Genomic DNA, 16,505 nt, shown 5'->3' with positions numbered 1-16,505 from the left:
GAAATATAAAGAAATGTCTTCATGTTTTCTAACATATTGTATAAATTACTAACAACTTGAGATCTGTTAATTGTACTATTAATTACCCTTTTTAAAGATGGGGGTGACATTTGCTACCTTCCAGTCCTCAGGAACAGAGGCAGATTTCAATGAAAGAACAAAAATCTGTAATCTTTCATTGAAATCTGCCTCTGTTCCTGAGGACTGGAAGGTAGCAAATGTCACCCCCATCTTTAAAAAGGGTTCCAGAGGAGATCCAGGAAATTACAGGCCAGTCAGTCTGACTTCAATACCGGGAAAGTTGGTAGAAACCATTATCAAGGACAGAATGAGTAGGCACATTGATGAACACAGGTTATTGAGGAAGACTCAGCATGGGTTCTGTAAGGGAAGATCTTGCCTCACTAACCTGTTACATTTCTTTGAGGGGGTAAACAAACTTGTGGACAAAGGAGACCCGATAGATGTTGTTTACCTTGACTTCCAGAAAGCTTTTGATAAAGTTCCTCATCAAAGGCTCCTTAGAAAGCTTGAGAGTCATGGAGTAAAAGGACAGGTCCTCTTGTGGATCAAAAACTGGCTGAGTAATAGGAAGCAGAGAGTGAGTATAAATGGGCAGTCTTCGCAGTGGAGGACGGTAAGCAGTGGGGTGCCGCAGGGCTCGGTACTGGGTCCCATGTTCTTTAACTTGTTCATAAATGATTTAGAGTTGGGAGTGAGCAGTGAAGTGGCCAAATTTGCGGATGACGCTAAATTGTTCAGGGTGGTGAGAACCAGAGAGGATTGTGAGGAACTCCAAAGGGATCTGTTGAGGCTGGGTGAGTGGGCGTCAACGTGGCAGATGCGGTTCAATGTGGCCAAGTGCAAAGTAATGCACATTGGGGCCAAGAATCCCAGCTACAAATACAAGTTGATGGGGTGTGAACTGGCAGAGACTGACCAAGAGAGAGATCTTGGGGTCGTGGTAGATAATTCACTGAAAATGTCAAGGCAGTGTGCGTTTGCAATAAAAAAGGCCAACGCCATGCTGGGAATTATTAGGAAGGGAATTGAAAACAAATCAGCCAGTATCATAATGCCCATGTATAAATCGATGGTGCGGTCTCATTTGGAGTACTGTGTGCAGTTCTGGTCGCCGCACCTCAAAAAGGATATTATAGCATTGGAGAAAGTTCAGAAAAGGGCAACTAGAATGATTAAAGGGCTGGAACACCTTCCTTATGAAGAAAGGTTGAAACACTTAGGGCTCTTTAGCTTGGAGAAACGTCGACTGAGGGGTGACATGATAGAGGTTTACAAGATAATGCATGGGATGGAGAAAGTAGAGAAAGAAGTACTTTTCTCCCTTTCTCACAATACGAGAACTCGTGGGCATTCGATGAAATTGCTGAGCAGACAGGTTAAAACGGATAAAAGGAAGTACTTCTTCACCCAAAGGGTGATTAACATGTGGAATTCACTGCCACAGGAGGTGGTGGCGGCCACAAGCATGGCCACCTTCAAGAGGGGGTTAGATAAAAATATGGAGCAGAGGTCCATCAGTGGCTATTAGCCACAGTGTGTATGTGTGTGTGTATATATATATATATATATATATTTGGCCGCTGTGTGACACAGAATGTTGGACTGGATGGGCCATTGGCCTGATCTAACATGGCTTCTCTTATGTTCTTATGTTCTTATCATCTTTGTTTAATCAGATCAGTTATACAAATTTGATTGGAATAGAGTTATATAGAGCAAAATTATACTGCTTTCTTCTGTAATGAGGTTAAAGTTTAAAATATTGTCTTTGTTGTTCTTCATAGTAAATTCTCATGCTGTCATATAATAGTAACCAAATCAATGTATTCTATTTTTAAAATACCATTATACTTTCAAAATTGTGCTGATTTGCAAACCGGTACTTTTTTACTTTCAGGAAAGAAAGCTTAACATTGATGGATATGGCTATGTCTCACATTATAAAAAAATTCTTTTATTTTAGATGTATCACAGAATTCACCATTCAGAATGTATTTACCGTGTAACTATGGAGAAACTTTCCTATCACAGTGTTTGTACAGCAGAAGAATGGAAAAACCTTATGGACTGTGTACTCCCATCAAATATTGCCCAAGAAATTGAACTGTAAGTTTTAATGTCATCTTTAATCTTTTGATACAAGGGTAAATTATTTATTTGACATCTTTTGCACTGCCTCTCAGCAAGCTTTGTATTAGTTTCTGGGAACACTAGCAATACAGTAACGGTTGCCATTATCAAACAATTCCACTTTAGTATAGTCCCACAATAGATGCCTTCCACTTCCTTCCTCTTTCTAATACGCTTTTCATTATTCCTCCAGCTCACGTTTCATGGCCTGGTATTTTCCAAGTGCAGGAAACTGAGTTGGGGAAAGTAGGTTTTCAGGTAGATGCACTTTCAAAGTAATTCCACAATGTCTGCCTGTTCTTAGCAGTAATTAATTGTTAGATTCTTTTGACACCTTCCAGCCACGGTGTAGCTCTAGTTGTAACCTTCTGGCCACAAGCAGCTCTCTTCAGTTAGCTCACAGTAGTAATTTTTTAAAATGTATTATTTGAAACCTCCTAAAACAACCAGATAGTACACCAGTTTAAAGACTGCAGAAAAGAGAGCTTCCGGGTTACGTCATCTTGACTTCAGGGGTGTCCACAGATCACCTTTGAATCAGGCGGTTGGAGGGGCATCACAGACGTGGTGCCCCCATAGGAAGATCCTGGAGGGGGTTTTCTTCGGCATGGGACTTTTGCGGGAAGTTAGGGGTACAGCGGCAGCTGCTCCTGTGCTTCTTGCATGTTCCAAGGCTCTGCCGCCACGATAGCTGGCGCAGCAGGAAAAGATGAACGCCTGACTGCTTTCTTTCACTCCTTTCAGTAAGCTTTTGATGTATCGCCTTTCTACTTCTAGCGTGGCAATTCTACTTGGCAAGTAAGTGAGCTTTCAATACCACTGGCTAATGGGTTGTTTTACATAACAACGAGCAGCTAGCTCAAAGGAAGGGATAGAGGCTGATTATACGCCTACTTCTCCTGCGAATGAGGCCTCGAAAAGTCAAAGAGCAATCTTACTTGAATTGGAGTGTATACAAATACTTAAATTGACCCGGATTATAATTGTACATATGTTAAAGAGACTATTATTTGGATGCAATATGATATGAACATAAATGAGATATATTCTAGAGAGATCTGTCCCTGTCGTCTGACTGCAATTGAAATGATAACATTTTAAATCTCAGTTGGAGCTGATTTGGAATGACGATTTAACAGGATCTTTAAACTACTTTTCAACTTGGATTAAGAGACTGAGTTTGCTGACAGAGAAAAATGGCACTGCCAAGCGAAATGTCTTATAAAAAAGATATGGAATATTACTTCTCTGAAAAAGGATCTTGGCTCATTAATGCAGCTGATTAGAAAGCAAATGGGAGCTTTTATGCTGAAAGCTAGCAAACTTTCAAATCTACATGAGCTGAGTGCTAAAGAGATTCTGGTGATGTCTGCAGAATTTGAAAGGGAAAGTGGTCCATTCCAAAACGAACAAAAGAAAATCAAAATGGAACCTTATGGTACAGTTACAAAACAAGACCAGAAATCAAGACTGAGTGAAGTCATGCTGAGAGGAAGAAATGGTGCAGAATTCTTCTTCCCATTATCGAGAGGGCAGGCCACATTGAGAAGAGAGAAGGTGCATCCCGGCCAGCGAATTAAGATGTGGAAATCTTTCAGGAAGAAGGACTCTTGAACTTTATCCATCTTTGTGGATAGTTGGATATGGAACTCTCAATAAGAACTGACATGCAATTTTAAAAGGCAAAGTGTGATGTCTGGGTTACACTAAGTTGGTTTTCTCTGGCGTAATATGGGTATTGAAACTAAAGGAATTCAAAAGATTTTAAATTTTGGGAAGAAGGATTCCTGAGTTCTGGTTTTCTTTGTGGGTAAACAAATATGGAATTATTAATAATGAAATGATATGTGATTTTAAAAGACCAAGGGAGATCCTAAGGAAGGAAGGGTGTTGTTAAAATTTTAGTTAAATATACAGCTAATATGGATCAGTATTAAAGAGTGCAGACAACACATTTATTTTTACATAGCAGATTTATTCTTAGTATGCTTATTTGGTGAAATTGCTCATGTTGATATAAGAGTTGGATTAATTGTTAAAAAGGCAGATAGCACAATTATTTTGTAATCTGGTAGATTTGTTTTTAATATGCTTCTTTGGAGAAACTGTTTATACTGAAATAGACAAATTATTATGTTGTATCTTTTTAATTTGTTAAGGATAAGGATATGATTTTTATGTGCTTATTTTAATGATATTGTTAAACCAACAAATCAGTCTGTGCTTTTAACATGATAAAGCGAAATCAGACAGCTTTGTGTTGAGATGGCTTTGAATTTTTTTATATACTTATTTGTGTTTAAGAAGAATTGTTTAGATTTATATTGCTAGTATTAGTTTAGTAAAAAAATTCTATAATGAAAGACAAGGATGGTAAAATACATGGAGAACTTTATACTTGCAGGTAGAATGATCTGGGTATTTTATTTGGAGGTAGAATTATAATTGATATATTTTTACTTTTCTCTGTTTCTGTTCTTCCCATTCTGTAAATGCCCTTTCCCCCCTTTTATGTATCTTTGCTCTTGCTTTTCCCCTTTGTACTTAAAATCAATAAAAATTATAAAAATCTAAAGACTGCAGAAAAGTCTTCAGATTTCTTCAAAAGCACTGCAAAGATGGTACCAACTTGCTTTTTAAGGAAGAGAGTTCTACGGGTGTGTGTGTGTGTGTGTGAAAGTCCCTAATAGTTTCACCTGCAATCAGGTAGGTTCCCATTCATCTTTAGGTTCTAGCAAGTTGATATTAAAATATACGTGTTACATTTTCAACAAAAATTATTTTCATTTATAGATATGATTAGCTTTGTTTTCCAATATAAGAAAAGCTATTGAAAATGCACTTAATCATTTGTATAAGCAAAATAGCTGATTTCTGATTGAACAGACTGACTGCAATGCAGGGTATCCAACAGACCTTAATATTTCATTGAATTTAGTGAAAGGGAAACAGAACACCTGCTGCAAATGGTTATGATACAGGAGCAATTAATAATAAAAAGACAAGCAGCTCTGCTATTCTGCGCCTCAGCATGAGGCTATGGATGTTGACGGGAAAGTATAATATTGAATGAAGAGATAAAATACAATGTAGAATGTTTGGATTGTGTTCTTTTGTGTTTTTAAAAAAATCATTACTCCTTCAATGGTGGTCAGATTTGTCATCCTCATGAGTTCATTTCAGTATCATCAATGATAGTGTTTTCTTCCTTTAAGTATGCAAGCTTCCAAAGGTTAATCTTGCATTTCCTACAGTCAGTATAGTTCTTCAGATCCTTAGGAGGGTTCCCCTCCTCTCATGAATATTCTTTCTTGGACCACATGGGTATTTCTCTGCTCCTGCCACCAGGAGGCTGGAGTTTCAAGGCCTAACAGTTGGTGCTGAGATCATCCTTGTGCTCCAGCTGATAACTGCAAGACATTGAGGCACTTTCTGCAAGACAGAATATTTCTTCCAAGAGATTTAACAGAAAAGTGCATATCAAATTAGTTCAACAACAGTCAGTTGTAAATGCTGGACTTAAAGCAGAACAAAATGCTATGAATTGGTTCTATAATCCTTTTTCTTGTTTTATGTAGCACAAATACTCAGGTGCAATGTGAAGAGGGAGAGTTTAACCTTTTCCCCTTATATTATTTTCCTGAAAATCATGCCCTTCCTATATCTGGTTTAGGTGCCACCTGGGAAAACATGGGTACACATACATTGAAACATCTTAGAGGTGACAGTTTTCAGTGGTAAAATAGGGACGGAAGGTTAAATAGTTCCTTCTCCCCCACCACCCACTTATGGTGGTGAAACTCGTAAGTTACATTGTGTAAGTTACATCCTATAAAGTAAAAGAAGCTAATGAGGAGCCTGTAGAATTAATCATATTGTAGAATTCTTCACCTTCACTTTAGTTGACAATCATATAGTAAAATGCATGAAGACAACTCCAAACTACTTATATATTTAGAAAAAGGAGGTATAAAAAATTGAAGTGCAGCGCTCTCACACCGGTAAATAGCACAACTTGTCAATGTATGGAGAAGATGATAGAAAATTGATGCTCAGACTTTTTTGCCATTTCTCCTCAAGGCAAAGCAAGCATTTCTTGATTCAGGCCATCAGAATTTTGAAGGACATTGTGCATTCTATTGGAGAGCACTCATAAAGCTCATTGTGATGTCCAGGAAGCAGCCTAAATTTGTTAGTTTGTACTCTGCTTTTCTCCCCAGTGAGGACCTAAAGCAAATTGGCTCATCGTCCTCTCCCTCATTTATCCTCCCAACAACCCTGTGAGGTAGACTAGGCTGAGTATTGTGACTAGGCTGAGTATTGTGCCAGCAAGCTTCCCTGGCAGAGTGGGGATCTGAGCCTGGGTGTCCCAGATCCTAGTCCAGCCCTCTAATCACTATTCCACACTGATGATAATGTGGACAGGTCAAGAAGCAGGAATTTTGTGAGAGTGTGTGTTAAGTGTTATCAAGTTACTTTTGACTTTTTTGTAACCCTATGAATTAATGGCCTCCAAAATATCCTATTATTAACAGACTTGCTCAGGTCCTCAAGCAGGAATTAATGAGAAATAAATGCTAATTTTATTGCAACAATACACATTTATTTGCAACAGAAGTAATTCTGTATTCATAAGCATCAATATGCATGCAAGTGTCTTGTTACAACTAATTTTATTTTTATGGCAGGTACCACTTTGATATCAGTCCCTATGAAGATTTCTGGCCAGCCATTTTTGTCCATATGGTCCATCAGTGTTGTGGGACAGGCTTGTATGAATTCAACTATTCCAGTGTTTTTGTAGTTATTTTGACAGATTTTTAAGTTCTTGTGCAGTGATTTGCCAGTGTAGGATTGTTTTATTTAAAGGATTCTGCTTTTAGTTCTGTTCTCTAATGTTTTTGAGACATGTTCTATTGTAAATGTGAGTTCTGTTCAGGGATCTCCTGTTATACCACTATTATCCTTCTTTCTTAGAAGCGCTATGTTCTTTTGTATGCTGTAAAGAGCTATGTTCTTTGTATGCAGTGTTGTCCACTCAGATAATGTAGTGCTTTCAGTTTGTATTAATGATTATTTCATTAAGGATGTTTGCCATGCAGGGCATTCAGTGGCCATTTATATGTATATAATGCAAAATATTTATTGAAAAAGTAGATGTTAGACTTCTGTTATATGAAATATTTGGAGAATGGTCATAAAAAGTATGTTATTAGTACTTTAAAATACTTGATTTCTATCGCAGAATTCTAAAAGGCAACTTGAAACTTCTTTTGGTCACACTAATCCTGTGTTGCTACCAGACCATTCAGTATCACCGGGGATAAAGATGACAAACCACCTTTGTGTTACCCACCAGGATATGAAGCACAGAGCAAAGATGTCTTGGTCTAGCTTAACACTGGTGTTGGTGTGTGGGGGGGTGGGAGAGAGAGAGAGATTTTCAACTCTCATATTTACTCTATTTATCATAGTGACAGAAAGCAGATGAGATGAATGGCTGCTATTAAGAAGGGCACTGCCCGACCCCTGAGTCCTTCCTCCCAGCTTCAGATGCTAAGAAGGGCATTCATGCTGCCAATACATACTCTACCACACTCAGCAGGAAAATGACCAATATTTACATATTCATTTTTATTGCATAATGTTTGCAGACTTAAATAATAATGTAAAGGAGATGTGTTGATTAGGTTTAACTCCGTCTGAGAAGCTTAGCAAGTATTTGGGTTGAAGGACAGATTGAATTCTTGTAGTAATTCAGAGACAGGGTGCCTGCTACTCATAATTAGATCCCCATAGACATTGTGCAATAGAATGAATATTAGTAGTCCCAAGAAACTAGTGCCATCCCGAGGAGAGGTGACAGCACTATGTTTATGGAATCATATTCTGTATGCATTTTCTGTTCTTTTAGGTTGAAATTTTGGGGAAGCCTCATTCCCTTTGTATTTTCTTAAAGAAGAAAAAAGGATAGACATGTCAAAAGCAGCAGCTAAACTGTGGTTCAGAATTTGACGGTCTTAATGTTCACTGGAAGCTGAATCCCTTCTTCACCCATGTGACTCAGCTAACACACCCTCTCACCTCTCCAGCAGCACAATGAACAAGTTCAGCTGGCATGCTGGAACTCCTTGCTTCTGATTCACAAGCGCTGGAGAGGCGAGAGGTTGCAGCCCTGAAGTGTTTAATTTGGTGTGGTCAACTCACATGCATAGAAACCTGTGAGTTACCCATCTAATCAACTGTACCTAAGTACTGCATACCTTTAAAACATTAGTCCCAGTCCAGCAGTTCTTGTGCATGTGCGGAACTCCGATACATGCATGGAACTGTGCATGAGCAAGGACTGTCTCAGTCACTTCAGCAGCAGGAACATTAAAGTGAATGGAGCAGTTCCGGCTATTGCAGATCTCCATGTGTGCCTCAGAGCCCTGCAGAGCTTTTAATTGGGGAGTTTTTCTTCTTTTTTCAGATTGTCTTTGGCTCAGAGGACAATAATTTTATTTTTGATCTGTATAGGAGGACATTTTGCAGAGATAATGAAAGAAATTAAAGGAAGCAAAACTGTATTTTATATATTTATATGAATTATATTTTTATATAAGGGAAAGCATATTTATTCACGCCTAAACTTAGGACTGAATCTCTCTCAAAGACTCTCAGCCATGCTTATAGTACTGTGAAGACTTTATGCGCTAGGAATTTGTAGGATTTTTGTGATAGTTATAATATGAGCAATAAATATTGTGTATTAAATAATCTTTGCATAAGTATTCATTAATTTCTAACTGAAATGTCCAGAATCTTTAAAAAGAAAAACCACAGAGGTTTTATGGGAGACACATGCCATCAGTTTTTTCTGATGCTAAGCTGAAGGTTTACAGTGCATTTTATATGGTGCGTTTATATGGTAGATCAAAACTGTCTTGTTTTAACCCCATATTAAATGTATATACAAATGTAAATATTTTTTTCTCATTTGGCATCAATTTTAAATTAAATTGCAATTTTGACCTATTTGAATGCGATCAAATTTTTGTATGTAAAATCATATGGTGGAAGAATAACAAATCAAACCTATGAATAAATCAGTCTCATTAAAACACTTCTCAAGTTAAAAGTACTGATTATGTTTTAGGATAGTTAGTCAATGAAAAAGTTACAATGAAGTCTAAAGATATGATGTCTTTCCACAATTTAACGTTTGAAGCAGATTACTAGAAAGCATCAGGGATTTCCTTTGTTGTTATGATTTGATTAAGTGAACTTTTGAAAAATTAATAAATGACCAAGTCTTCCATTAATTTTGTGGTGCTGGGATGAATAATACTGAAACAAATACAAAAAAAACATTTTGAATAAATGTTTATTAATTCCTAACTGAATTATTAAAAACTTTAAATAAAAAAAAGTTTTATGGAAGATTTTTAGTTAGAAGTTGGACAAAGTTCTCTTGGGAAATATTAACATGCCAGTGTTGGCATTCATCTATTAATTCATTTGTTAATATCCTGTATATTAAATCAGTAACGCTCTTCACTAACGCTGATATGAGTTGTAATTATTTGTTATAGGTCTCATAATTTGATCAGAGACTTAGAAAAATTTTAGAGGTAACCTTCAGTGTGGTTTCATGCTCCAATTTTGACTTCATTAAATATCTGAGCATACTTAAATTTGCAAGTACACTTACTGGTAAGGGTTTCACTGAAATCAGTGGGACTGTTCAGAATAAATGTGCTTATGATTGATGCTTTAGGTAAAAATTATAGAACTATTTTAAATCTCTTAGATCAATTTGAAGATACTAATGATTGGAAACTTTAAACTTTGAATTGTGAAATGTGTTAACTAGATTTTAACTTGAATTGTTACCTTAGAGGCAAGGTAGTTCTCTTTCCTGCCATGTAAGTCTGCCCCATTTTGCACATGCAGGAACAGCAACAGGGAAGGGAGTTCGAAGAATGAAGATTGCACTGCTATGATGTCAGCATTGAGCCTTTATGTGGAATCTGATATTGTGGAGGAAGGGTAATTAGAGCTTTTAGCCTGGACACCGCCATGAACAGATGCAGTGGGAGAAAATACGAACTGTGATTTTAGCTTGGATATAGAACTTGGGTTCACATCAGTGCCCTTTATCTACTAAGACTTTGCCTCAAAATATGAGTTTTTGTGTGTATGTTGTTTTAAAAATTACGGTTGCCAAGAAACTTATCTGGAAACATTTTAGCTAAGACTCTAGGCACACAATTCAAATCTCTGCGGGGCTCTGATGTGGACATGCAGCTGTGCATATTTAGGGGCTTTTGTCCCTGGGAGCTGAGGGATGCTTCTCAAGAAAGGCCTAGTGGAAATGTGAAGTAGTCCCATGCACCAAAGACAACAGGGACTTCCATGTGTGCAGTGAGTTTGCCACGTGGTCACTAGAACTGTAGGTGTTTACACAAGGAACCAAAATTGTATTACAGTTTTGGACCCTTTGCAAAACTTCTACAAGCATGCATAGATATAGGTCCAACACATAAAGACGGCAAAGCATAAGCCTTGGAGATTCTCTGAGTAGTGTGCAGCTTCACTCTTGGAACACAAGATGGTAATGGAACTTTCCCACATCTGCATTCAATCAAGTGGGAAAGTGAGGGAGGGAGAAACATCCCTTACTGCTGCTTAGGCCTTGTCATAAGACACAGAAGGTAGGAAGCAGAAGTTTATCTCCTGACATACCGATAGAAGGGAGCCAGTAAGAACTAAGGAAGTTACTTCTTCCGTGCTCTGTCCCAACAGGTTCAAGTGAGCCTTCTGATACCCAAGCAGAGCTTCAAAATAATCTACTTTTCTCTTTCTGGCTTGGCATTTATTTAGTGAGCTTTCCTTCTTGGGAAAGCTTCAGGGATTTGAGGGCTGGGCAGGGGTTTCTGAACAGTTCCCATTTCCCACCATACCTGGTGGCATTTTTGTAAGAACTTTTTAAAACTTATGTGGCTTGAAATGGCATTCAATTATCTGCTGATATTGTTGATTTTAACTAAATACATGATGTCTCTGCAATAGTAACAATCATATTTCTTATGGAGGGAGAGAGGACAAATAGGTTCATGTTTTGCAAAATAGCTTGCTTTTGAAAGTAGTTTTGCTGGTATCAGAAACAACTCCCACTTTGCAGTAGATGCTAAGTAACTGGACCCAGTGGTTCTGAGGGGAGTTGAAATCAGATATGCTTCTCTGAAATTTTTATAACCTTACTGGTATAGGATTAAATCATTTTTAAGGAAACTGTCTTTTGTACACTTGATTCATGGTCTAAGCTTTTCCTGTGTCTCATAACTTTATTTTCTTTTTAAGTTTTGACCTAGAAAAACTGTGTCGTTTTACTATGTCTGTAAAGAAGAACTACCGCCGTGTGCCCTATCACAATTGGAAACATGCAGTTACAGTTGCCCATTGTATGTATGCCATCCTTCAGCATAACCATGAGATTTTCACAGACTTAGAAGTAAGTTGAAAGCCTGTTTTATTATCAATTGTTGCATCTCAGATATAGCATCATTTCAAATTTTGTTATACCTGACAAGAAAATAACGTAATGGTCTTATTAGTTTCACATTTAATCAGGTGTACATAACTTTTTGTTCATATACAATTGTGACCATTGTATATAAACGTATAATAGAACGGGCAAAAGTCAATAAAAAGTTATGAAATGCTTACAATATAAAAGAGTTCCTAAACAATGGAATATCTGACATCAGAGAAGAGATAGTTGTAACAAGGTAACAATACATAAAATTAGAAACTGTTTGTGTAAAGGTCAAGGGTTTTGGAAAATGGGATACATCTGGTTCAGTTAACACATAGTTGACTTAAAACGAGCAAAAGGAAATGTCATTTTATACATTAACTGGTTGATTGACTGTTAAAATTTTCCACAGGTATGAAAATTAGACCAATATAATCTGTTCAGAAATGCACTAGAATTTATAGAAGATCAAATTGTAGCTATTAAGAAAAACGACCAGGGCATAATCCTCTTGCTGATGATCTTCCAAGATTAGATTGTTGCAATTGACCTGTATTTCATCTTGTGTCTCTTAAATTCTGTGTTCACTCACTACCTAACCTAAAAGTAGCATTTCTAACACATTGCCCTTTTTGCCTGACTTCCACAATTTAAACAAAAATCCTGAAGCTTAATTTCTTTGCTTCTCACCAGCTCATCTCACTGCTCCTAGATGAAAGAAGACGTGTCCATTTATTTTAGTGTTGGGTATTTTTCCAGATGTCCAGATGTGAGGGGAAATGCATAAGCTGTCCCTGACACTGGAGTACATTTATTTACTTATTTATATCCCACCTTTATCCCCAATGGGGATCCAAAGCAACTCACATTATTCTCCTGTCTTTTATTTTATCCTTGCAATAGCCCTGTAAGGTAGGTTAGGCTGAGACTGTGTGACTGGTCCAAGGTTACCTAGCAAGCTTCTGTGGCAGTGTGGGAATGGGCAGAATATAAATAAACTAATAATAATAAGAAGAAGAACCTGAGTTTCTCAGATCCTAATTTAACATTTTAACCACTACCACTGTAGCTCTCAATGGAAATATCAACAGTTCAAATTCTTGGTATGTTTATGACATTTTTATTATTAAAGCAAAACGTTATTTGGAAAGAATGTAAATCTTGCATCATTTTGAAAATAAAAGGAACAATTCATGAAGTGCAGAATATTTAGTGCAATTCACGAAGGCAGAATATTTATCTGAAGTTAGGTTTTTCGTTATGCATTCTTCTGCCATAAGTGCCATATATACCAGTTTTTTGTGTAGTAGCATAGAAAATAAAAATTCTTCTTGAGAAATTCTTAGCAGTTCATTGGAAACCTTCTTTACAAGTCACTGGGACCATGGGCTGACTCTTCTGAGTCCTTGGACTCATAAAATATCTGTGCTTCCTTTGCTTTTTGGCAAATGGCTTAGAATATTGGAACTGAACATTATTTGAGTCATTCATTTCCTTTGCCCTTTGCTTCCTGTTCTTCCTCCATTCATATCTCCTCAGCTAGTCAGTTAATGGGTGGGGAAAAAGTTTCTCTTAATCCCTTCCCTAGCAACCAAGTGATAAAAGAACAGAGAGAAAGAGCAAGTTTTCTGGCTCATAGCCAGAGAAGAATTTGGGACTGTTCATGTTTATGCTGACAGTGAGCATTAGGAACCTTTGAATTCTGAGCCCTAGGATCACTGGGTCTCTTTAGTACTTGCACTAGGTATGAACCAATGGTTAGTAGCTAATCTTCTTTGTGGTCTCTGTGCATTACACTCATGGGAAATAAGGCACTTGCGCTGACTCCAGTCGGTGAATTCTAGGAAGCTCAGTTAGAATTTTCATGCCCTTCTTGGGACATGCACAGGAACCCCGCCACACTTGCTCACAGGGCAGGGAATGGATATCACACCAGTTCTCTTCTGATTGCTTCAGTCAGTGGAGTTCACCTTATAATTACCTCACATCTTCAGATCATGTTTCTCTGCTCGGCTTTCTTCAGTTTTCTTCTTCAAACCTCTTCTTCATCCTGAAAATACAAAAAGAGAGAAAGAACCTATTATTCTCTCTGAACTTTCCTTTCATTTCTCCCTCAACAACCCCCCACCCCGGCTATGGAAAGGCATTGGAAATTGTTCAAAAGGTGCCTAGAGTGCAAGAGCAAACTAGTACCCACAGACAACCAGTCTTTGTGTCTCCTGTGCCTTGGGGAGATCCCTTGCCCAGACTCGTATGTCGACTGCACCTGATTTTTAAAACAAATAAGAAAAATCAGGCAGCAAAGCTTCAGGGTGACACTTACTGAATATGTGCTGACTCCTAAAATGGCAGCCAGCACCCCTGCCTGGTCGGAAACTATGCTCAACCCTACAATAAAGTAGTTTAAGGCAACCTCTGATGTCGGTCCCTCAAAATCAAAAAGGTTGACCTTGACAGACAAATCAATATTGTCCACCCCAACAACGAAACATAGGAGAACAAAAGCATACTAAGATAAAGCCACCCTGAGCCTGCTCGTGGGGAGGGCAGGATATAAATGGAAAATAAATAAGTAAACATAAATAAATAAACACCTTAAAATTGACTGTCAGAGGGTGTCTGGGAGCCCTAAGCATAGCTCCTCCATAACTAAGCCCACCACTCCACCTCATCCTCAGACACCGGACCCAATGCATGTTTATGGTGTCTCCTTTGCAATTGCTAAAGTCACTGATACATTGGGTGAACTCTTTAGTACTGCACCTACAAATGTCCTCTCAATGGACCTAGCTATTGGGATCGGATGCCAGTGAAATTAACCCCACACAGAGGAGCTGTCCTCATGCTCCCAATCATCAAGTAGAGAGAGTTCTTCCTTTCACTCAGCAATCAGTACTGATAATCGTAGCCAGCAGCACCATCAACAAAGCAAGCTATTGACACCATTCACCAGTTCAACATTGAAGCAGATATCCTCTCTACACAATTTAAGTTGCCTGCTGCACCCAGTATCATTCTGTGGGGCCAAAGGTTACTTCAGTACCTCTATAGTGCATTTCTGTTGTTTTCAACCATGCCTTGGCTAACAACCCAAGCCAACTGGAACCAATATTCCATGTACTCCATTCAAGTTTGATCACCATGGGGTGTACATGCTATTCTGCAGCACCCATCATCAGAGTCAAAATCCCAGCAGTGTCAATCGATGAAAGTGAAAACTATTGCAATCCTAACGCCAAGACCGTTGGGATCAACAGCACCTCCAGCACACTCCCTGACTTCTTTGATGCTAAAGCCACCGAGTCCTCTGGCATTGAGAATCTCCAGTGTTGAAGACTCTTCCGTATTGTCGGGAGATTAATCTGACTGGAATAACTCGGAAGTTCAGACTTCTCATACCGACCCTTCTCTGAACCCTCAAATTTCTGAAGACATCCTGATATCACCAATGGAAGACCTTAGATCTTACAGAGACTCAGTTAAGAGAATGGCCCATATGCTGGGAGTCTCCATCATCCAGTCCCAACTGATGGTGGTGGATTCAGTGTTCAACAACATTCAATTGGACACTTCTACCTCAATATCACTAGTGATGACAAACGTTCTACTAATCTATCCTCTATTCCAATTTCCTCAAGGAGATTGGACCAATGGACAAGGTCCAGGATGCCAGAGCCAAATTTCTATTCGCCCTCCCAAAGCCCAATTTAATAGTGGTCACCTCTTCCTCGAAAAACAAGAAGATACACTTTATGCCAGGAGACAAAGAAAGTAAAAAATTGGATTCTTTTGGTCATAGATTTTACTCTGCAGGGGCATTTGGAATGAAGAACTCTAATTACCTGGCCTGCTTAGGCAGATATCAATATGTGCTGTGGGAACAGGTGTCTACCTCCATTGCCAGTTTCCCTTATGGCATGAGAGATGTCACCAGGAAAATACAGAAGGAAGGAATGCTGCTTGCAAAGCAGCAAATTAATTCATTCAAACATGCCTTAGGTAATTTTTCCAAAACCATGACAGCCATTTCACTAAGAGGGCTGGCCTCAGGGCAGTCTTTCACTTTATTTTAACTCTGGCATCTAGGGGCCTTACCCATTTATTTTTGAGAGTTTAACTGGTAATTCTTTCTGTGTATCACCAGAAGGTTGAGGGATGCACAATCGTCACTCATCCAGATTTGAAAACCTTCCTGAGAGGTTTAATCCATCTATACCCTCCCATCAGACACCCTGTTCTTGCTTGGGACCTTCCTCTGGTCTTATGAAAACTCACAGGGAAACTGCTTGAGCCTATGGAAACCTGCAAGCCCAAATTGTTAGCCTGGAAGACTGTCTTCCTTGTTGCCATTACATCAGCAGGGAGAGTGAAAGAACTTGCCCTATGACATGACCCACTATACTTAAAATCCTTGCAATATGGACTGCTCCTGGCTTCTGATATTACCTTCCTACCAAAAGTGGTTTCAGAATTTCACCTACAGCAAGACATCATGCTCCCAGACTTCCACCCTAATCCAACAGGAGATGTGGAGCAGCTTTTGCACACCTTAGACATGAAGTGGGCACTCCTGTTCTACCTGACTAGTCAGGACCATACCTCAAGATCTAAGGGACATAAACTGTCAGCTCAAAGACAATCTAGATGGGTATGATAACGTTGAGCCAGTTTGGTGTAGTGGTTAAGTGCGTGTACTCTTATCTGGGAGAACCAGATTTGATTCCCCACTCCTCCACTTGCACCTGCTGGAATGGCCTTGGGTCAGCCATGGTTCGTGCAAGAGTTGTCTTTGAAAGGACAGCTGCCGTGAGAGCTCTCTCAACCCCACCCA

At 38.6% G+C, this 16,505-nt stretch overlaps 1 protein-coding gene across 5 annotated transcripts in view; it reads left to right on the top strand.

Moving 5' to 3' along the window:
* Window positions 1–16,505, top strand: part of PDE10A (phosphodiesterase 10A) — a 546,650-nt gene that overhangs the window by 503,741 nt on the left and 26,404 nt on the right. For 3 of the 5 annotated variants that reach the window (XM_060242082.1, XM_060242074.1, XM_060242090.1), the window contains exons 14-17: window positions 1,988–2,130; window positions 6,843–6,926; window positions 10,090–10,185; window positions 11,500–11,650. In XM_060242082.1, coding sequence (XP_060098065.1) covers window positions 1,988–2,130; window positions 6,843–6,926; window positions 10,090–10,185; window positions 11,500–11,650 — 474 coding nt within the window. The remainder of the gene's footprint in view (window positions 1–1,987; window positions 2,131–6,842; window positions 6,927–10,089; window positions 10,186–11,499; window positions 11,651–16,505) is intronic. The other 2 variants (XM_060242109.1, XM_060242099.1) reach the window with 1 other exon arrangement.

The sequence above is a fragment of the Heteronotia binoei genome, chromosome 1 (assembly GCF_032191835.1).
Source record: "Heteronotia binoei isolate CCM8104 ecotype False Entrance Well chromosome 1, APGP_CSIRO_Hbin_v1, whole genome shotgun sequence".
Lineage (NCBI taxonomy): Eukaryota > Metazoa > Chordata > Lepidosauria > Squamata > Gekkonidae > Heteronotia > Heteronotia binoei.
This window is presented reverse-complemented; position numbering and strand designations above follow the sequence as displayed.